Source organism: Hemitrygon akajei, chromosome 30 (genome assembly GCF_048418815.1).
Source record: "Hemitrygon akajei chromosome 30, sHemAka1.3, whole genome shotgun sequence".
In the NCBI taxonomy this organism is placed as follows: Eukaryota; Metazoa; Chordata; class Chondrichthyes; order Myliobatiformes; family Dasyatidae; genus Hemitrygon; species Hemitrygon akajei.
In genome coordinates, this window is record NC_133153.1 from 29,003,627 (window position 1) to 29,027,102 (window position 23,476).

At 42.4% G+C, this 23,476-nt stretch overlaps 1 protein-coding gene across 2 annotated transcripts in view; it reads right to left on the reverse strand.

Moving 5' to 3' along the window:
- LOC140718912 (NT-3 growth factor receptor-like) overlaps positions 1 to 23,476 on the reverse strand; it is an 878,600-nt gene that overhangs the window by 403,785 nt on the left and 451,339 nt on the right. For both annotated transcript variants that reach the window (XM_073033211.1, XM_073033212.1), the window contains exons 7-8: positions 3,362 to 3,503; positions 2,658 to 2,957 (exon numbers count right to left, since the gene is read on the reverse strand). In XM_073033211.1, coding sequence (XP_072889312.1) covers positions 2,658 to 2,957; positions 3,362 to 3,503 — 442 coding nt within the window. The remainder of the gene's footprint in view (positions 1 to 2,657; positions 2,958 to 3,361; positions 3,504 to 23,476) is intronic.

Below are 23,476 nucleotides of genomic sequence, written 5' to 3' on the forward strand. Positions count from 1 at the left end.
GCAAGTAGCACAAACTTTTAATAACTTAATTGTTTTCCCGTAAAAGAAACAACCCTGAAGGTAAAAAAATGTAAGAAGAGTAATGTGTTAATGACCGAATAGTGCGGAGCTTGCTGTGGGGTTGACCTGTCAGACCCAGCAGGGAGCTCATTGGACTGCGGGTGGCTTATGTCGTGGCCGCAAACTTCCAGGGTATTGCAGGCGAGATTCCAACCAGGCACCGCGACTCATTTCAACCACCTACTCAAGGGCAAAAGGATTAGGGAATAATTGCTGTTCTTGCCACATTCTGTCGGGTGAATAAGTAGCCATTAAGCTGACTGTGCAAACGTGCCGCTGACAGGCTTATAGTCGATCCGTTACCTACTCGAGGTCCTGCTAGACTAGGGTTTCATTGTTCATGCTCTCAAAACATCAGTATTTTCTCATTGCTATCACACAGAGTGCAGATTCATAACAGTACTCTTGGTCCTAGTATCCAAACACTCATAGTCATTGCCCTGTAGTTTAAAAGAGACTTTTCCAGAACGTTGCTCATAACTGACAGCACCTGCTGACAAACCACCTGGATCTAATGGTGTCTCTCTGTTAGACGTGATGGGAACTGCTATCCCCCCCTACCCTCACCTCCACTCACCTTGTTCTATCTGTCTCTTTTTATGTCTGCCTCCAGATCATCCATCTGTCTCCATCTTCCAGCTCAAACCTCCTTCCCACCTGGTTCCACCTGGCTATTACCTTCAACGCTTCTCGGTCCACCCATCACTAACTGGCCACTGTCTCACCACTAACCCCTCTCCTCTTTTTACTGGCTATATCTCCTTCTCCTGCAGCGACCTCAACCCAAAAAATGGATCATTTCTTTCTCTTCCCTCCACCTCTTCCCCCCCCCCCACAGATGCTGCTTGATCCACAGATTTCTACCAGCAGATGACTCGGGCTTCAGATTCCAGCATCCTCCTGTGACTCCCTTTCGCTTTGTTGGGCTGCACAGCTCCCTCTAGCCCAGAGATTCCTCCGCAGTGACGGGCTTAATGATGACTCTGCCCCTGGCCAGTCCATTACACCCAACACCGACCCTTAGAGGCAATCACTGCACATTGCCTTGATGATTACTTCCACTGCGAAGCCATGAGATCTCTTCAACCGCTTCATTGTTGCGGGAATGCCAGCAGCAGACTGAGCCCTCGACCGGCTTGCCGGAAACATAACAGGAATGGCAAAGTCAAAGTCAGGTTGTCATACAAAGCATCACAGCTTGGTACGGCAACTGCTCTGCCCGCGGCCACAAGAAATTGCAGAAAGTCGTGAATATAGCATTGTTTATCATGAAAATCAGCCTCCCCTCCCTTGAGTCTGTCTATGCTTCCCACTGCCCAAGGAAAGCAGCCAACAAAGGCCCAACCTAACCCAGACATTCTCTCTTCTCTCCCATTCCATTGGGCAAAAGCTTGCGAACATGTACCACCAGGTTCAAGGACAGCTCTACCCTGCTTTTACCAGACCCTTTTATGGACCTCTTGTATGATAAAGAACACCTGATCTCTCAACGTTCCTTGTCAGAGCCTTTGCACCTTATGTGACCACCGGCACTGCACTTTCTCTGTAACTCTAACACAATATTCCATATATTCTTATTACTTATCCTTTTTCACTACCTCAGTGTGTGGACTGTATCTCACTGTATTTCACTGTATCTCAGTACACGCAAAAATATTAAATCAATTACATAGCAGCACTATCAATAAAGAATCTCTACATACAGTACTGTGCAAAAGTCTTAGGCACATGTAATAAAGTTTTGTAAGGCAAAGATGGTTTCAAAAACAATGAAATGGAAAGTTTCTAAATACCAAAAATTTACTATAAAGAGCAGTAAACAGTGCAAAACTAAATCAAATCAATAAATCCACTATTCTGAGACGGCAGGAGAATGGGGTTGGGAGGGATAATAAATTAGCCATGATGGTGGAATAGCGAAGCCAAATTCTGTTCCTATGTCTTATGATTTCATAATGCATGGGGCAAAATGGTGGCATACCGGTTAGCGTAACCTTTTACGGCACTGACGTAAAATCGGGTTTCCCTTCCTGGTGCTGTCTTTAAGGAATTTGTACGTTCTCCCTTTTACTGTGTGTGTTTCCTCCGGGTGCTCTGGTTTCCTCCCACAGTCCAAAGGACATGTAAATTAGGGTTAGCAAGTTGCGGGCACGCTATGTTGGTGCTAGAGGCATGGAGACACTTGTGGGCTATTCTCAGCATAAACCTTGGACTGTCTTGGTCATTGATGCAAAATGATGCCTTTCACTGTACGTTTTGATTTATTTATTTAGAGATACAGTATGGTTAAAGGCTCTTCCAGCCCAATGAGACAGCGCCACATAATTACACCCATATGACCAATTAATCTACTAACACGCTTGTGTTTGGAATGTGGGAGGAACCCAGAGCATCCGGAGGTCGTGAGGAGAAAATATAAACTCTTTACAGAGAGCGGCTGAATTGAACCTGGTTCCCTGGTGCTGTTAAAGCATTATGCTAACTGCTAAGTTGCCGTGCATTTCCATGTTTCAAGGTTACTTGCGACAGACGAAGTTAATCTCTTTTTAAAAGACTAATATTATAACCCTAATAAAAGAAATCGTTCAGGTACATACCAGGAAAGGGAACACCCAGGAAGTGCGCATAAACCGTCTCACTGTCGATGCCCAAGTTATTTTCGGCGACAAGTGTGTAGTTCCCATTGTTATAGTGGGTGGGCTTATCAAACAGCAGGCAGCCATAGAGCCAGTCCTTTGCCTTGTCGTACACCTCAGTTTTGATGTAGTCAGTCTCATTCAGCTTGCGGCCCCGGTGCAACCAGTGAATGCTTGGTAAGGGGTTCCCATAGACTGCAAACTGAATGCAGTGCATATGTCGCTGTTCTGGCTCCTTCAGCTCCACGATGTCAGGAGCATCTGTAAGATGGAAGAGATCAGAAAATCTTCATTCACGATTGCGGATGTCACCTCTGCCCTCTCTCCAAAAGCTAAGATACCTTCTGGTTCCTGCTGAGCTTCCTTCCAGTAGAAATGCTCTGGTAGGAAGACCATTGCCTATAAAGGCATAATTGTTGAATTATGCAGATCATTCACCCTTTGGGCCTGTGCTGGCACTTTCAAGGAGTTTCCAGATAATCCCAATCCCTGTTCTTTCTACACTACTTTCCAAAGCATTAGGATCAATCTACCTAAAACCTCCCCATCTAGAACCAATCATTTACATGAAAGAGTCCGCAGTCTCACTTCAACCACAATAGGGCGAGTCACAACTCCACCATGACTATCTACAGAAATAAAGCTGCTGTCAATACCATACTTACAGTAAACGTGCAAGAGCACCGAGGCATTCGTCATCCCCACCACATTCTCTGCGATGCACGTCAGCAGTTTCCCATTATCCTCTGGATCGATGTTAAATAGGGTTAGGTTTACAGCTGAGACTGTGGTCAGGTTATTGTTGGTCTAGCAGAGAGAGAGAGGAAAGAGAGAGAGAGAGAGAATTCCTGACTGACCTCACAAAGCAAACACTGAAAGGCCTGAAAATAGAGGTGATCAGTGGGGATAATTAAGGAACACCAGGACTGGAGATACGATATGGGTGGAGTTCTTCCGTAACTTGCCTCCAAGACAAACTTTAAAAATCATGCATTTCTTGCACGACACAATTACTTGTTTAACTTGACTCTGAGGATTCCAGAACATAAATATGCTTTGGAAGATCCAATTTTGTGTCTCAGTGGTCTCCAAAAAATATATATATAGTAGTTCCCAACCACCTCAGGTCTGACTGGGTAATAGTTTCCTTTCCAGATGCTAATGTTAGTGATAGCTACTAGAAGCCCAACATAGTTTTAGCTCTGATTAGCCATCTGTACCTTCCAGAAACTCACACATTTCTCCACATACTGTATCCTTCTATTCTTTGCCCCTTAGAAAAGTATTCTTTGGATGTCACAAAAGAATGATACATAGATCTCTGATGAAAGAGAGGAAAAACACTATCTGCATGACACCTAGAATGAATATCAGTTCTTATTAAACTGAACTATACTGCAAATTTTGCCGGATTTTACTGTCTGTCTTGTTACAATCTGTGTCTAACCTTTATTATCCGTGTTGGCTTCTTGTTAATTAGTAGCAGTGAGGTCTTTGAGGAAGCTTATTAAGGATCTCCACTATTGATTACATTCTTGACAAGTTATGCTTGTCAAGAATATAATCAATAGAGGGTATCCCCAAGAAGCTTGCTCGAAGTTCTCACTGCTACAAATTAACACGAAGCTCATCGACAAAGGACTGGTGGAACTCAGCGAGTCAGGCAGCATCAATGGAGGGAGCCGGACAGTCGATGTATCGGGTCAAACCCCTTCCTGTGGACTGTTAAAATGTCGAATTACAGCAATGCATCAAATGTAAAATAAAGGCTGAAAATGCTGAAATGCTGCAGGTACGAGAGGAATATAGAATCAACAGTTCAGGTTGATGATCTTGCATCAAAACCTATCCTTATATTCTGAAAATTGTAAATTGGAAGCTGAGGGAATAAAGCACAAAAATGCAGAAATCCTCATTTGCGGAGTATTTTTAGCATTTGCTATTTTTAATTCAGACGTTTAGCAGCTGATTTGTTTAACGGTTAGAGGGATTGAGTTAATATTTCCAGGAAAGAGTAAATAAATATAATTTATATTTACACAGTGCCTTTCACAAAGTAGATATACAATATGCTTTACATCTAATTAAGGATTTTTGAAGTGCAGTTGTTGCTGCATGAAATGTGGCAGACAATTTGCACTCAGCTAGTTCACATAAAGAACAATGCAATAATGACCAAATTAACTTCCACTTCCAATGCTTTTGATTGGAAGATAAATATTGGCCAGGGCGCTGGGGAGAACTTTATGGCTACTCTCTGAGCAAGAGTCACAGAATTATTTATTTATTTAGAGATTCAACATTGTAACAGGCTCTTCAGGACCAACGAGTTCGTGCAACCCAATTACACCATGTGACCAATTAAACTACTAAAACGTACAGCTTTTGAATTCCAATTCTGATTAACTTCTCCTTGCCCCACGATGTGTATTTCTCAGTATGATTATTTTGTTGTTATTATTATTTGTATTTGCACTGTTAGCCTAATTTTGCATATTGGTTGTTTGTCAGTCTTTGTGTGTAGTTTGTCACTGATTCTACTGCAGTTTTTGTTCTACTGTGAATGCCTGCAAGAAAGCCAAGCTCAGGGTTGTATATGGTGACATACACGCACTTCGATAAAAAATTAATTTGACCATTGAACTTTGATCCACTGCAGGCAGTAGCCCATAGTAAGAATACTCATAGTCAATTAATAGTTTAATCCACAAACAATAAGATTATATTCGCATAAACCCTGATTTTTAATTCCTCGTTCAGTTCTATTTACCCCTGACCTCCACAATGCACAACTTCACTGATAATAACCGTTAGCAAAGCAGATAATTGGCTGCTGGTCATATTCTGCAAATGAAATATCTGATGTGATTTTGTTAAGTTTTCTTTTCCTTTTGCTGATTCTTCAAGACAATACAATCAAGAAATAAGAACCAGTCACTCTATCATTAATTCAGAACCACATGAACTCACCATTCCAATGCCAGGGTAACGTAAAAATTTCACAGTGACACTAAGTTACAACATACCGTTTCTGGCACTGAATCCTCTATTTGAGTACAGATTACATGTATTATTTATCATAAGATTATAAGACATTGGAACTAAATTAGGCCATTCAGCCCATCGAGTTTGCCTTGCCATTCCATCATAGCTGATTTATATTCCCCCCTCAACCTCTTTCTCTTGCCTTCTCCCCATAATCTTTTGGGATTCATACTAATTAAGAACCTATCAACCTCTGCTTTAAATGACTTAGACTCCACAGCCTTCTGCAGCAATGAGTTCCACAGATTTACCAACCATGTACAGCTTGGTAATGCAGTGGTTAGCACAATGTTTTACAGTACAGGCGACCTGGGTTCAATTCCTGCTGCTGCCTGTAAGAAGTTTGCATGTTTTCCCCATGACTGTGTGGGTTTCTTCTGGGTGTTCCGGTCTCCTCTCACAGTCCAAAGACATACTGTTTGGTGGGTTAATTGGTCATTGTAAATTGTCTCATGATTAGGCTAGGGTTAAATCGGGGGATTGCTGGAAGGCCTATTCCGAGCTACATTTCAATAAATAGAAAACAAACACATACATGCTCAGTTAATCGAGCAAACTAGCTTTAAAGTCTCATCTGAAAGGTCGCACCACAGGAAGTGGCTCCTAAAATCTCCGCTGATGCGCTTTAAAATGTTGTAGATGAACATTGTAAATTGATGCCACTTTGCTCAACAATCAAAGAGCAGTAGCTTAGGCAACAGAGAGGCAATACCGGGGCAGTGACGGGTACTTATTAGGATCAAGCTTGGGATTTGTTTGCATCCTAAAAATAAGTATCAGGTCGAGTACTATTCCCCGTCCAATCTGTAAATGAGCTACCTCTAACGCACACTGACGTCAGTAACAATGTCTCCGCTGCCCCTTCATCTGTGTGCAAATCAACACAAGGGGCAGAGAAACAACTAATGTCACAGACCAACAGCCCAAGGCAAGATAGTCACCATCCAACAGCACATCAGCAAGTCTTCAGTCATAAGGGATAGATAAATGATAAAGTGTAGAAGTGTTGCTTGATTCCTCATTAATAAGCATTGGATTACCATTCCTCTACATAGTAAATTACCTGCGATCTTTGTTTAAATTTGGTTTGGGAATTTTCTATGAGCATGAATGGCTAAATCTCTGCATGTCAACAAGGTGGGATGATTATTCATCGATATTATACTCTCTGCCCTGTGTTTGCATTGTGCCAACATTACTTGCCTTATCAGCCTATATCTGAATGTTGTCTACGTCTTGCTGCAATCAGACTGCTTCATTATTCTGACGATTTAGATTCAGATCAACTTATTTATCACATGCACCCACCTCAAAGCATACGTACAGTGACATGCGCGGTTTGCATTAACAACCAACAAAGCCTAAGGATGTGCTGGGGCAGCCTGCAAGTATTGCCACACATTTTGGCACCAACAAGACATGGCCAGAATGTTCAGCAGAACAACACAAGCAACAATAACAGCAAACAAGGCCTTTTCTTCCCGAACACCCCCCCCCCCCCTCACACACACACACACACACACACACACACACACACACACACACACACACACACACACACACACACACACACACACACACACACACACACACACATCCCCACCCCCAGGACAGGCCACTTCCACGTCTCCAGCATTCAGTCCACTTGCAGACTCATAGATGTCAGGGCTCTAACTTCCCCAGTGTACCTGCAGACTCACAGACCCAGGGTTTCAGCCATCGGGCCTTGAGAAATAGAATCCGATCAAGTGGAATTTTCAGGTAATATCCCTGATGTATACATTTCTCAGACATTAAATGAACCTATTGAAGAACTTTTGAACTTACCATGAATGGAAGCCATTGATAAAGGAGATGAAGGTGGTATCACCTCCACCTGTTGCTGATCCACCTTCCCTTTCTCCCATGGTGCACTGTCCTCTCCAACCAGATTCCTTCTTCTCTAGCCTTTTCCACCTATCACCTCTCAGCTGCTTACTTCATTCCTCCCCTACTCCACCCACCCGGCTTCACCTATCACCTTCTAGCTTGTATTCCTTCCCTCCCCCTAGATTCTTATTCTGGCATCTTCCCTCTTCCTCTGCAGTCCTGATGAAGGGTCTTAGCTTGAAATGCTGACTGTTTATTTATTTCCATAGACGCTGACTGACCTGCTGAGTTCTTCCAGCACTTTGTGTGCATTGCTGAAGAGGTTTGGCACAAAGGAGCTCCAACAGTGATGGTCTGGGGCAAAGAAAATGGCCGCTAGCAACCATTATAATCCAATTTTTTATGCCAGTTTTGACATCAAACTGGCATATTCGTGCACTGATGTCTTTTGAATTTATTTTTACCAGGGCTCTTAAAGCTACTGCCTCTCTCACAGCTCTTTGGTTCAGATTCTTTGGAGCCCATCCATCCCGATAAAACCAAAGTGAACACCAGTGATCAGCTAATGAGTGAATAGGAGCACTTGGTAGCATGGAGAGCGACACTTTCCACCACTTTGTTAGCAATAGAGAGGATATTGGTTGGGTGATAGGTAGTCACTTCGGATTTAACTTGCTTTAGTGGAGAGGATTGTTGTTCCTTTTCACACCTTGTGGTGCACTGGGCAACAGCCTTGTCAATTCTTTACCATTTTGTCTGCTTTTTATGAGGCTGAGTTGCTAGCCCGACACTTAACAGATGCATGAACAGAAAGCATCCAAGGAGCTGGCCGGATTCGAACCCAGGACCATCTGCCTCAAAGTTTGGTGAGGATGCCACTACAGCACTGGCTGGCTTAGTAGAAAGGATACCCCTGGGCAATTTTCCACATTGTTACATAGGTGTCAAAACTTGAACAGAATGGTTTGAGGCACTAAAGATAGATTTATGCTTTGTGGGTTCACTCAGTATCTAACCACTGAACTTAGAAGACCTAGCAACTTGCTCAGTGGTGACTCTCCCATACCAGTCATGGTGAGGATCACTGAAGATTCCATTCAACGTGCACTTTATCACTTTGTGACCCTTAATGCTTCTTCTACATAAGGAAGTACTGATTCATCAGCAGTATGCTACACTTTGGCTGCGTTAGACCTGATAACATTTATTTATTTATTGAGAAAACAGTACGGAATAGGCCCTTCTGGACTTCGAGCCACAACACCTAGCAACCCCTGATGTAACCCTAGCCTAATCACAGGACAATTTACAGTGACCAATTAACCAATCGACTGGGGGTCTCGGCCCGAAACGTTGACTGCTCATTTCAACGGATGCTGCTCCACCTGCTGTGTTCATCCAGCTTGTTTGTACATGTTGATTTGACCACAACATCTGCAGTGTACTTTGTGTTAACCAATCGACTGGTATATCTTTGGACTGTCTGTGATTTAGGGGGTCTAGAGGATCCCCATCCCTCAGCAACTGCCCACTTGAATACAACTGTAACTAAACCTCTAATGACCTGCACTGCCAGTGAAATAGGACTAAATTAAAGATTACCTGGGAAATTGACCCTGAGGCAAAATTCTGCAAGTGAACTAGGTCAGGGTCTTGAGCCGGTCAGACCTTCTAAGATATCATACCTGTCCCCAGATGTTTAGAAGGCTTTGGAAGTCAGACTCAGCTAGGAGCAAAACAGATTTGCAGGAATCTGAATTCTAGCTTTATTCTGGGTGGTTTATTTTTTTTTGGTCTGCAATGCAATGACTTTGAGACAATTAAACAGCTTCCGAAGTTATCCCAAAGGGCATTTAAGAGTCACCCACATCGTTAAGCATTTGAGTTTATGCTTGAAACCTCACTCGCAAATAGTTTCAGTTTAATAGAGCTTTGGGAATTATTCACCTGCCCTCCACTTTGCTGTTGTACGATGAATAACAGCGTACATATGGAGGCAATCTTTCCTTGGGTTTGTTGGAACTAAACAGGAAGTGGGGAAGAGGACCTGATTGATTGGACTGTTTGGCTAGAATTCAGAAGAAAGTGTGGCTTTAATATGCGGTTATAAATGCCTGTAAAACATCGCTGAAGAAACAAAATCCTGGTTATAAAATATGTGTAAGGTATGTTTATTATTTATTAGGAATAATATATTAAATATGTTAATAGAAAGTAATTTATATGTGCAAATTAGGTTAATTAACATGTACGATGTCCTTTTATTCAAAGGCAAACTCATTACTGAAAAATCTAAAAATAAAAATCTGGCTCAGATCTCATCAGTGGTTGGGCAAAGGTTATATCCTCAGGGATATTCACATCGTTGTGTCAAGAGCATTCACCTGACCCTTTCACTGCACGATCCCTCATTAATTGTCTAAGCAAGTATTGAGCTCTGGCAGAGATACAACATAGAACGTGCTTCCTAGGGGAACCACATGATTTTATGAGTTCAAGAGCCATGAGGGAATACGTCAGCTCAATAAAACCCTGGTCAGAGCACATTTGTAATATTGCATTCAGTGCTCGTCTCCTTCTTACAGGAAGGACGTGGAAGCTTTAGAGAGAGTGTAGAGGAGATTTGCCAAGATACTACCTGGATTGGAGAGCATGCCTTCTGAGGACAGGTTGAAGGAGTGAAAGCTTTGCTCTTTGGAACAAAGGAAAATGAGAGGTGACTTGAAAGAGACATACAGGATTGTAAGTGGGATAGATTGAGTGGACAGCCAGAGAGCTTTCCCCCCCCCCAAGACATTTCCCAATAGCTAATATGAGGGGGCATAATTTTGGAGGAAAATATAGGAGGGATGTCAGAGGTAGGTTTTTTTGCACGGAGAGTGGTGCAATCATAGAAGGCAATGCCAGAGTTGATGGTAGAGGATGGTACATAAGGGACATTTAAGAGACTTGGATAGGAACATGGATGACAGAAAAATGAGTGGCAATGTAGGAATAAGGGTCAGATTGACCTTCGAGTCGGTTAAAAGATTGGCACAACATTGTGGGCTGAAGGTTCTGTATTGTGCAGAGCTATTCTGTATTCTATGATTCCCTGCTCCCAGGAGAGGAATCCCTGAAAATCCATAAATCTGGGGGAAGACTTTGAAGACGTATCTGCATGGGGTTCAGTGTATTATTTTTCTGAGTTCCAAGCTCCTCATTCCCTTCTACATCCTTTTACTCATTCATACATTTATTTATCGATCTATCTATTTATTTGTTGTGATACAGTGTGGAATAGGCCCTTCCAGCCCTTCAAACCATGCTGCCCATCAACCCCCAATATAACTTGAGGCTAATCACAGGACAATTTACAATAACCAATTAACCTACTAACTGGTAGGTCTCTGGAGTGCGGGAGCAAACCGGAGCGCCAGGAGAACGTACAACTTCCTTACAAAACAGCGGCGGGAATTGAACTCAGTTTGCTGGTAGTATAAAGTATTGAGCTAACCACTTCACTACTGTACCACCCATTATAGTGACACTAGCTGGAACCTGGGTGTTTATAGTCAATCTTGCAAAGTCTTCCTCAAAAATATCTGCACCCTGGTCAGAGGGCAATTAAAAGTAAAGCCCTATGGGTCCTGATTAGTTTAGGATTTGATTAGTTTTACCTGAAGCCTTGTACCTTGGGCAGGAGGTACAAGATCCTTAGCTGCCACATCATCAGGTCCCGGAAGAGTTATTACACTACAACCATTTTGCTCCTAAACTGGTGTGAATAACTTCACTCACCTCAGCTCTGAACTGATTCCACTACCTACAGACTCACTTTCAAGGACTCTTTTACTCAAGTTCTCAGTATTATTTATTTATTTTTAATTTGCACTTTCTTTTCTTTTCCCAGTTGCTTGTTTCTCCATCTTTGTTGTGTATAGTTTAACATAAATTCTATTGTTTTTTTTTTGTTGTAAATGCCCGCAAGAAAATTAATCTCAAGATGGTACATAACGGCATAGTCTTTCGAGAATAAATTTGCTTTGACTTCGATTTTGAAGGTTTTTAACAAAAATCCAGTTATCTAAAATGTGATACTAATCAAGGGAGGACTTGAATTTCCTTCCTGAGATAATTTGTTCTGGTATCTGAATACCACCTCTGTATTTTGACCACCACACCAGTATCACCTACCATCCTGTAATTCAACTGAATACCCATCACTGTCCCACCTATTATTAATTTCTTCTCTTGATATAGTCTTAACTCCTGCAGAATTCCCTGCTCCGGCACCTTCTGATCCGCTCAGCTTTTCTCCAATAGGTACTGGACCCTGATGCCAAAAGGACTTCAGAACATTCAATTGCTATTCAAAGGAGCATTTGACAAATGTTCTAACTTATGCTGTTCATTTGGTGCTGGTGCTGTGTATTTTTTGCCATAAATAGAAAAACTGGAAATAGAAATTATCAATTTGAACTTAGGGTCAGGCTCCAAGAAATAAAACACGTGCCTCGGCTCTGCTAAAGTAGGCCTTATTATGCAAACTCTCACACTGTTTTCTAGCATGACTATATTAGTTAATACCTGGTTTCTTCTACGTTTAAATGATGCTATTCTTTCTGGTACAACTGAAAGTTGTTACTGTGATTGAAAACATCGTGTTGTGCCTTCCAATAGCTGAAGTAGCTGGCATTTGTGACCTTAGTCACTCATCACCTAGCTTCAGATACTGTGAAGCACCTGATATTGTGGGATCACAGGCAGTAATTAGAAGCTTTCAGGAAGAAAACAAGGAGAAAGTGAGATCAATGAAGTTGTGTTGGTGTTGCTTATTTCAGTGCTGAATTGAAAAAGCACTTAACATAGATAACTGCTATTAATCACGTGCCATTATGATGGGATTGACGGCTGGGACTCAGTGTCCAGTCAGGCACTATGCTATGAACATTGGGTTGGCCTTGGGAGTGGCCAGTGGTAGCAGAAATTCAACTAGGAACTTTGCAGAAAGTTAGTGGTACTTATGCAGGTGACTCAATTTCACAATCCCCAAGATGGGTGTGCGATCAGCCTTAGGGGAAACTGGTCAGTAGTTTGGTATTCAACCATCATTGACCACTCTGAGGTAGGGCTGGTCTTCTGAGTGCAGCAACAGATATGTGTTCCATTAAAGTAAATACTGTGCTCACAATGAACCTTTCTACTGTTTACCTGATCAGCAATCCGGAACCAATCCCAAGGTCAGGTTGGTGCTTATCATAGAGTCATACGGCACAAAAAAAGGCCCCTTTGCCCATCCGGTCATGCCAGCCAAGATGTCCATGTAAGGTGGTTCTATTTGCCCATATTTGACCCAGATTCCACTAAATCTTCCCTGTCCATGCACTTGACCAGGTGTTGTTTAAATATTGGTAATGTATACTAAGTTGTCACTTTATTCAGTACCCCCTGCACCTAATAAAGTGTCCACTAAGCGTACTTCACGGTCTTCTGCTTTAATAGCCCAACCACATCAAGGTTTGACGTGCTGTACGCTGAGAGATGCTCTTTTGCCCACCACCAGTGTAACACATGTAACACCACTGTTGCATTACTGTCACCTTCTTGTTAGCTTGAACCAGTCTGGCCGTTCTCCTCTAACCTCCTTCATTAACAAAGCATTTTTTATCCTACAGAGCTGCCCCTCACTGGACAATTTTTGTTTCTTGCATACTTCTCTGTAAACACTCGAGACCGTTGTGCATGAAAATCCCAGGAGATCAGCAGTTTCTGCGGTACTCAAACCACCCCATCTGGCACCAACAATCATTCCATGGTCGAAATCACTTAGATCACATTTCTTCCCCATTCTGATGTTTGGTTTGATCAACAACTGAACCTCTTGACCATGTCTTCATCCTTTATGCATTGAGTTGCTGCTGCATGATTGGGTAATTAGATATTTGCATTAATTAGCAGGTGTGTAAGTGTACCTAATAAAGTGGCCACTGAGTGTATCTGCCTCAGCCATTATCTCTAGCAGCTCATTCCCTGTAAGTACCACCCTTAGAATGAAAATGCTGCCCTTCACGTTACTATTGATTCTGTCCCCTCTCACCTTTAACCTGGTTTCTCTGTTCCCTGCTTGGCGAACCTTGGGAAAAATTCACTATGATCACTGGTGTTCCTCACCTTGCCCCTAATCTCTCCCATTCCCTTGACCCCCAAGTGGCAGATCCCTTGGCAAAATGTGCAATGCCCAGTCAGTAATACCCTTGAGCTTGGGAGCAACTGAAATCTCCAGCAACAGGCCCAGAATTGTCCTTCACATTCCATATAACCATATAACCAAATAACAATTACAGCACAAAAACAGGCCATCTTGACCCTTCTAGTCCGTGCCAAACGCTTACTCTCACCTAGTCCCACCTACCTGCACTCAGCCATAACCCTCCATTCCTTTCCTGTCCATATACCTATCCAATTTTTTTTAAATGACAAAATCGAACCCGCCTCTACCACTTCTACTGGAAGCTCGTTCCACACAGCTATCACTCCAGGTAATAATCACCTAGTACACCCATTAGGGAATGCTGGAACTTCTAGTCAAGAGGATGTATCTATTCTAATGGCATAAATGGCTAATTAGCTGCTTTCCATAATTAGCTATTCTCATTTACAAGTCAATATACATGAATTTTGGGACATTAAACACTGCCCTTTCAGTAAGAAGACAGCATACAATGTGTGCACTTATTTTTTAAATGCATCCTTAATCTTCCTTAATATTGTACTAAATCTTCACAAAAATACTCATTTAAGCAAATATGTAAATTCACATGGAAACCTGGCTGGCGACTGATCTCTGAAGCTGAGGTCAGGTGTTTAGCATCAGCTGCATCATCCGATGTACGACAGGAGCACAGTGATTGGCCAAGAGGCCACAGCCAGTAAAGCAGCTGCTTCACAACTTCAGCGCCCTGGGCTCAAACCTAACCTCCGGCACTGTCTACGTGACGTCTGCACGCTCTACCTGTGAGTGGAATAGACACTGCAAATGGAGTGGAAGGCTAGACAATCATTGGCAAATGTCTGAAGCGGGCCCTTTGTTCCAGCGAGTCAACACCAACCATAAGGCGGCATGTGAGAAAACATTTGAGACAATACATAATAAACTGACGCTAGCTGGGGTCAGGCTTTGAGGTCATTATAATTTGCTTGATAACCAAATGTATTAAAGAGAAAAGATGACTTTTATTTGTCATGTGTACATCAAACCATACAGTGAATTGCATCATTTGTATCACATTAAATCAGCGAGGAGACAACCACGCTTACGTTGCCAACATAGCTTGCCCCTATGTCTTTGGAATGTGGGAGGAAACCAGAGCACCTGGAGGAATCCCGCGAGGTTATTACGAGAATGCATGAACTCCTTACAGACATTGGTGGAACTGAACCCTGATCTTGCAGCGGTCGCTGTAATGGTGCCGCGATAACTGCTAAGGTACCGCTTGTTAGCCGTCCTGGCTCAGCGTTTGAAGGTTAATAACGCTCTGTAAGGGCTGAGTCAGATCATAGGCTACCACTTGGCATAGTACTCAGAGACTGTGCGCCACTGGAGCAGCTGCCTTTCAGCCGAAGCATTAAATGGGAGCAGCATCTGCTTACTCCGCGGAATGCAAGTGATCTCAGAGCAGGATTTCAAAGACAAACAGGAGGTATTAAACATTGGCTGGGAGAAACTGAACAGATTGGGCCCATATTCATTAAAAGAACGAAGGATTACCTTATTGAAGTACATCAGATTTTAATGTGAGGGTAGACGTTGAGATGTTTTCACTGGCGGACAGCATGGTGGTTAGTGTATTTGTTTTACAGCGCCAACAAATATTGATCGCGGTTTAATTCCTGCCACAGGGTCTGTATGATCCCCCCTTGATTGTGTGGGTTTCCCTCCAGGGTGCTCCAGTTTATTTCCACATTACAAAGGATGAGTAACTCGTGGACATGTTATATCGCCACAGGCAGCGTGGCAACCCTTGCAGACTATCCCTTCGGTGATTTGATTTGATGTAAGTGACTCATTTCACTGTATGTTTTGTTGTACATACGACGAATAAAGCTCAGTATTTCTCCCTTTAGATGCTGCCTGGCCTGCTGCGTTCCACCAGCATTTTGTGTGATGTTGCTTGAATTTCCAGCATCTCCAGATTTCCTCGTGTTTGCAATTTCAAACTGTTTCTATAGGTTCAGAATAAGTGGCCGGTCATTTGAAAAGAAGGCAATTGGAAATTTCTTCTCACAGGGGTCTCTGGAATCCTCAGTCCTGGAGAATTGTACAGGATAGCTCGTTATAAGAATTTGAAATGGAAGGTGGATAATTTTCTTTTGGAATATTGTCGAATCAACAGCAATGAGGACCTGGCATAGCTGAGGCTTGGAGAAGACCAACCAGGATCATACTGAATGGCAGGGCAAGCTCGAAGACATGGTCCATGTTGTTTCGTTTTTGTGTGCTCTTTTGTTGTTTGTGGAATCCTGCTGTGCACACATTAGTAAAGAAATGCTGACATTTTAAAAGTAGCTCATTGGCTTTGTAATACTCTGTGATGAAGTGTGATGTACTGTCCATGAAAGTTATTCACCAATATTCCAGCAAGGATCACCCACCATCCAGGCCAAGCTCTCTTCTCGCTGATGCCATCGGGAAGGAGGTACCGGAGCCTTAGGTCCCACAACTCCAGGTTCAGAAGCAGTTATTGCCTTCCAACCAGCAGGACCCTGGACTAGCATGGATAACTTCACTCACCTCAGCATGGAACTGATTCTACAACCTATGGACTCTCTTACAAGGACTCTACAACTCATGTTCTCAGTGTTATCCATTTATTCATATATCTGTCTTTTTATTTGTTTGTCTGTATTTGCACAATTTGTCTTCATTTGCACACCTGCTGTTTGTCAGCCCTTGTGTGCAGGCTTTTATTGTTCCAACTGTATTCCTTGTCCTACTGCGAATGCCCGCAAGTAAATGAATCTCAGGGTAGTATATGGTGACATATACATGCATTGGTAACAGAACTCTGGCCCTTATACATGTGTCCAAGCCGTGAACCAATTGGCATGTTTGTCCATAGACAGGCCTTGACCTGAAGTCACCTGACATTTATAATCCATCCACTTCAGCCAACCGGCATTGGGTGGTGTGAAGGTGCAGGATGAGCAGCTCCCCCTTTCCACCTTCAGGCTCTCAGGGTAGTTTGAACCACCACTAACGAATTCAGCTCAGGCTGCAGACAGAGCCTGCGTCCCATTGCTTGTGATGCCTAAATAACACACCGTGCTGCTTAGTTAAACATTGAAGCACTGGGGAGCTTTCAACTCCACTTTAATAAAACTAAAACCAGAAGGTCAGCACAAAATGTGAAATGAACCTAAGATGCTGAACAGTTAGCAAAACAGCTCATGGAATTACTGTGCACTGAGCTCATTAATATCCTAACACACCAGTTCGACACAGCACCAATAATCAAAACAACAATTAGGGAGAGGCAGGCATCTGCAAATTCATTACAGCATCACACTGCAAATCATAAAATTGCCTCAGTTTAATTCATTCATGTTTTAAAGGTCAGGATATGAGGATTACAATCACAGTGTGATCCTAAAGAGAAAGCGAGCAAGTGATTAGTGACGACAACAGTATTCATCTTAATCCTTTTTTCTGTTCTCATGCTGTTTATCCCAACAGACAGATAACGTAATCTCTGGTGTTTGGTGTTTTTATTGTTTGTAAATACCTTGTCTACTATAATGCCTTTTGTCTTCCAGCTAGTCATTCCAGAGGTCCCCGGCAAATTTGGTGAATTAATTTCAATGATCGAAGATGTTCTCGTTTATTAAAAGCCACACCAGACCAATTGATTAATGCTTCACAAAACATTTCTTACTTTGTCAGTTTCTTAGTGAAGTACTCCAATCTACAGGGGCCAACATTAAGCATTCACACACCAAAATGTCACAAACATGATGATGAGAGGCATTGGTCGTGCGGATAGCCAGAGGCTTTTTCCCAGGGCTGAAATGGCTAGCATGAGAGGGCACAGTTTTAAGGTGCTTGGAAGTAGGTACAGAGGAGATGTCAGGGGTAAATTTTTTACACAGAGAGTGGTGAGAGCATGGAATGGGCTGCCGGTGACAGTGATGGAGGTGGATACAATAGGGTCTTTTAAGAGATTCCTGGACAGGTACATGGAGCTTAGAAAAATAGAGGGCTATGGGTAACCCTAGGCAATTTCTAAGGCAAGGACGTGTTCGGTACAGCTTTGTGGGAGGCCTGTATTGTGCTGTAGGTTTTCGATGTTTCTAAACAGCAGCTAACATGATTCTTCTGTGGTTGGTCATTGCTGCAAGTACTAGTAGGTATTGGCACACAGACTTTGGCCATCCGACTCATTCAAGTTGTGACAGCATTTTAACTCACATTGCAATCCCATTCTCCAGATTACTGCCCAAATAAAGTGATAGATCACATTACGTAGGTGTAAAGACTGCAAAACGATTGGCAATCCTCACTGTTACTCTGTGAAATGGATTGTAGCTTTAGGAGTTCACGTAAACACACAGTTTAAGACTGAATCAATCCCCCTCTATGGGCAACACTGTTCCACAGTTTTCTTTGATGGAACCACTGGAAATCCATTGGATTAACAAGAATTATATGTATTTCAGTTTTATTTGTATAAAATATTTTACTTTGTTACATGAAGTGTTTGACAGTTATTAATGCACACCTGATTAACAAACTCTCACACCATAATAAACCTAATTTTAATTTTATATGTTTTAATCCCCTCGGGTAAATACCTCAAAAATACAAGTTAATGCAAAAGTAGATTAGAATCTTAATTTTATGCTAAGTAAGATATTTAAAATAATATTTTAATTCTATTTTTTAGTTCCACTTCCCATTCAAATATGTCAATCCATGGCCTCCTCTGCTCTTGCAATGAGACCACAGTCAGGTTGGAGGAACAACACCTTATATTCCAGCTGGGTAGACTCCAACCTGATGACATGACCATCGATTTCTCAAACTTCCGGTAATGCCCCCACCTCCTTTACCATTCCCCATCCCCCTTTCCCTCTCCCACCTTATCTCCTTACCTGCCCATCGCCTCCCTCTGGAGCTCCTCCTCCTTTTCTTTCTTCCATGGCCTTCTGTCCTCTCCTGTCAGACTCCCCCTTCTCCAGCCCTGTATCTCTTCCACCAATCAACTTCCCAGCTCTTTACTTCAACCCTCCTCCTCCCGGTTTCTCCTATCACCTTGTATTTCTTCCTCCCGTACCCTCACCTTTTAAGTGTAATCCTCAGGTTTTCTTCTCCAATCCTGCTGAAGAGTCTCGGCCCAAAACACCGACTGTACTTTCTTCCATCGATGCTGCCTGGCCTGCTGAGCTCCTCCAGCTTTTCATGTGTGTTGCTACTATTTGAAGATCCAGCTTTTTTCCATGCTGGTAGACTATCTGTGGTGAATTTTGTTTACATACTGTTCTAACATCCTCTTTTTTTCCCTGAACCTATACACTCAGTGGCCTCTTTCGTTACACGTGTGCACTTGCTCGTTTATGCAAATATCTAATCAGCCAATCACGTAGCTGCAACTCAATGCATAAAAGCACACAGACATGGTCAAGGGGTTCAGTTGTTCAGACCAAATATCAGAATGGGGTAGAAATATGATCTCAGTGACTTTCACTCATGGAATGATTGTTGGTGCCAGACAGGCTGGTTTGAGATCTCAGAACCTGCTGTTCTCTTGGGATTTTCACACTCAGCAGACTCGAGACTTTGCAGAGAATGGTGCGAGAAAAGGTCTGTGGACAAAAGCACCCTGTTAATGGCAGGATAAAATGCTGGAGGAAATCAGCAAGTCAGGCAGCATCTATAGAAAGAAGTACAGTCGACGTTTTGGGCTGAGACTATTTTATCCATGAATGCTGGCTGCCTGCTGAGTTCCTCCAGCATTGTGTGTTTGTTGCCTGGATTTCTAGAATCTGTAAATTTTCTCGTTTGTTAATAATAGAAGTTAGAGGAGTATGGCCAGATTGGTTCAAGGAAGGTGACAGTAACTCAAATAACCATGTTTTAGAACAGTGAAGTGCAGAAGAAGTTTTGTAGAATGCACAACACATCGAAACTTGAACTGGATGGGCTACAGCAGCAGAAGATTGCAAACGTAGTCAGTAGACACTTTATTAGGTACAGGAGGTAACCTAATGAAGTGGCCACTGAGTCTATATATTTAATTTCCTCCATTAATTGCTTCAGCTAGTCGAATTTCTTTTAAATGAGCATGCCTGGAGTAAGAAGAATGTTTGTTCAGAAGAAGAGTCTTAACCTTATGTGCAAAGCTGCCAGGAAAGATGCTGAAATGGATGGTTTAATGGGTTCAAGTAGTAATTAACTGACACCACTTAAAGGACGGATTGAGCACTTTGGTGAAATTGCTCTGTCGGAGAGACTGGACTTGTTGAAAACACTGGAACACTCATTGGTTGCTGGACTGGAAACCTTTGATTCTGAGATTTGATGGCTCTTTTGGCTGTCTGCTCACTGTATTTTCAAGATAGAAAGGAAACAGCAGCAAATAAGCAAGTTAAGAAAAAAATAGGAGAGCTGCCCTCATGTTTTTACATTGAATTTTATTTGTTGTTGAGATGCTGTGCAGAACCGGCCCTTCAAGCCCAACAAGCCATGCTACCCAGCAGCCCACCTATTTAGCACCAGGCTAATCACAAGACAACTTACAACAACCAATTAACCTACTAACCGGTACGTCTTTGGACTGTGGGAGGAAACCGGAGCACCCAGAGGAAACCCGTGCGGTCACAGGGAGAATGTACAAACTCCTTACAGGTGGCATCAGAATTGAACTCTGAACTCAAACACCCTAAGCTGTGGTAGCTTTGCACTTTTCAAAATTGCTTTGAAATTCAACAAGAGTCACCAAGCCCTGGCTACACGCACCGAACAAAAACTTGTTAGCATAGTGCAGGCTATTAATTAAGACTTTGAGATTTCCCTGATGGACAGGAGCTTTTGATCCAATTTGATATCCGAAATTTGCTGGAATTGTGGGGATTGTTCAAGTGAAATGCAGAAACTTTGTGCATGCCATGAGCTGCACGAATGATAGGAATCAGTATATTGGTTTGCGTTGGATTTGCACGTTAGCTTGCAGTGAAGAATCCATCACTGGGGATCCTCACCATCCAGGACATGACCTCTTTTCATTACTACCATCAAGGAGGTGGTACAGGAGCCTGAAAAAAACATGCTCACTGCTGTAAGAACCGCTTCTTCCCCTCACCATCAGATTTCTAAATAGTCCATGAACACGACCTCACTACCTTTCTCTTTTTGCACTATATATATTTCTTATTGTAACTTATTATAATTTTTATGTATTCTACTGTACTGCTGCTACTGCAAAAAAAAAACAAATTTCACAACATGTCAGTGATAATAAATTTGATTCTGATTCTAGCTGTTAAAACTACATGACAACTCCCAAACAACAAAAACGTTAGTCAATTCACACCAATTAATTGTCTGTCAATTATTTCACTGTCAGGCATCGATTATCATGTGTCCTGTGATGTAATCCGTGCTCAGGCTAAGGATTCTTTCATTTGCTTGTGTTAGATAGCTGCTATTTATTTCACTGGCCTTCACTGTCTTTGATTCTGCCACCACTCAATAGCTCTACAGATAGCAGGCACAAATCTAAAGACAACGTGTTACATACAATACTATGAAAAATTCTTAGACACATGTATTTAGCTAGGGTGCCTAAGGCTTTTGCACAGAAACGTAATAATTTTATGTATTGCACTGTACTGTTGCCAAAAAAAAAACAAATTTCATGTTATATGTGAGTGATGATAAACCTGATTCTGATATGTGTCTCCATTGCGGACTTGAGAGTGGGAAGGAGGCAGGTAGCACCAGAGAGGTTTTCCGTAAAGACCACAACCAATTGTTTGGAATCAAATTACCTTGCCTGGTATCCCATGCTAACCCCTGCCCTTGACACTCCTCCATCACCTGCCCCTCACCCCTACCATGACGCTCTACCCTCGCCATGCCCAATAGCCTTCGCTCCCACAACATTTATAGACTTGCTCTTTGCTCCATGTTGACAAATACAGTACTGTGTAAAAGCCTTAGGCAAGCTAGCTGTATATATAGGTTATGACTTTGCACAGTACTGTAGAACAATGTTGTTACATGGAAGGCTAATCAGCGGGCAATTGATAGTAGCTCAATAGACATTCTCAAATAGTTTTTTCATTCTGGGCAGTATTGTTTTATGCTAGCTGCCCTGAGCAATGTGATCCTTGACAGTACTGTCCATCAACAACAGATATTCATAGCAATAATTACCTTATAGAAACCAGTGTCCTTCAAAACCAGCAACTACAGGTAACAAAACTCAAGAGCTATCATTCTTGACTACAATAGATACCTCCTTTGACAATGACAGCACTTCGTGCCTATAGTGATAATGGTGGACATAAACATGGTTTGACATTAGCAACCCTCAACACTATCATGTTACAGCACACTGTTCATCCCTGACATCAACAACATGACCTGACAATAGCCATGTTCCTTAACAACAATTGTGTTCCTTAATTATAACATCGTCGCTTGACATCAATGACCCTTGACAACATTAGATCATGTTGACAGCAGCATACCTTGACAATAATGGCCCTCAATAACAACAGTATTCTTTGGCAGCAGTGACCCAGGACAATAATATCATTCCTCAATACAGTGAGCTCAACAGTGTCATAATGTCTTAACACAGACCATGACATTATTCCTGGATACCAACCATTAACAATGATATAATTTGCCAATATAATGCCTCACTCTGACAAAATATGTCTGCTGCACAACTCTTAATCACAAATTGGCAATGTCATTCCCCTCCGCCCACCTATCCTCTTCCCCCAACCAACACAATCTGTAGGCATCGACTGCTGAAAACTGTTAGGAATCCAAGTGACAATAAATTTTGTTCCATATCTTGTACAAAATAAACACAGCTCATCATTAGATTTGCTGGTAAGTGAGAGAGATGTGATAATGACCCGATTATTTAAGCAATGAAAAACAGTGAATTCTTACTGTCTTTCAAACTGTAGAGCTTTTGAACTTTTTATATTTTAATGGGCTCCTTTGCTGCTTTCTGAATGAATGTCTGTTTACTGTGACTTCTCACATCCAGCACTCCAAAGATCAAATGTCAAAAAACATGACAGCTGACAATCTTCCACCAGAATGGTTCACCATAGGTGCACAGGGTAATGGACTATACACACCCTTCTCCACCAGGCACACCACCAGAAAACCCTGAAATTGCCAAGAACAAGAAAGAAGCCAGAGGATTTAGCAAAACTCCACAGCGGAGAACTGAAACCTAAATCGTGCCAGCGAGAAGCTGCAGCACCAAGGTCTCCCTGATCATCCAGAGGCCGTTCATTGGGACATGGACCTCTTTTAAGTATTGGATGGCACCATTCAATTTTGACAGTGCTGAATCTCACACAGAAATGACGCACACCAGAGAGAATGGTATCCGGGCCCAGAATGCTGGCTGTGTGAGGTCATAGGTTGAGGGTGAAAGGTGAAATACTTAAGGGGAACTTCTTCACTCAGAGGGTGGTACAAGTATGGAATGAGCTGCAAGTGGGAATGATGGATGCAAATGTGATTTCAGCATTTAAGAGAAGGTTAGATAAGTACATTGATGGGAGAGGTATGGAAGACTATGGTCCAGGTGCGGCTCTATGACCCTAAGCAGAATAACAGTTCAGCACACACAAGA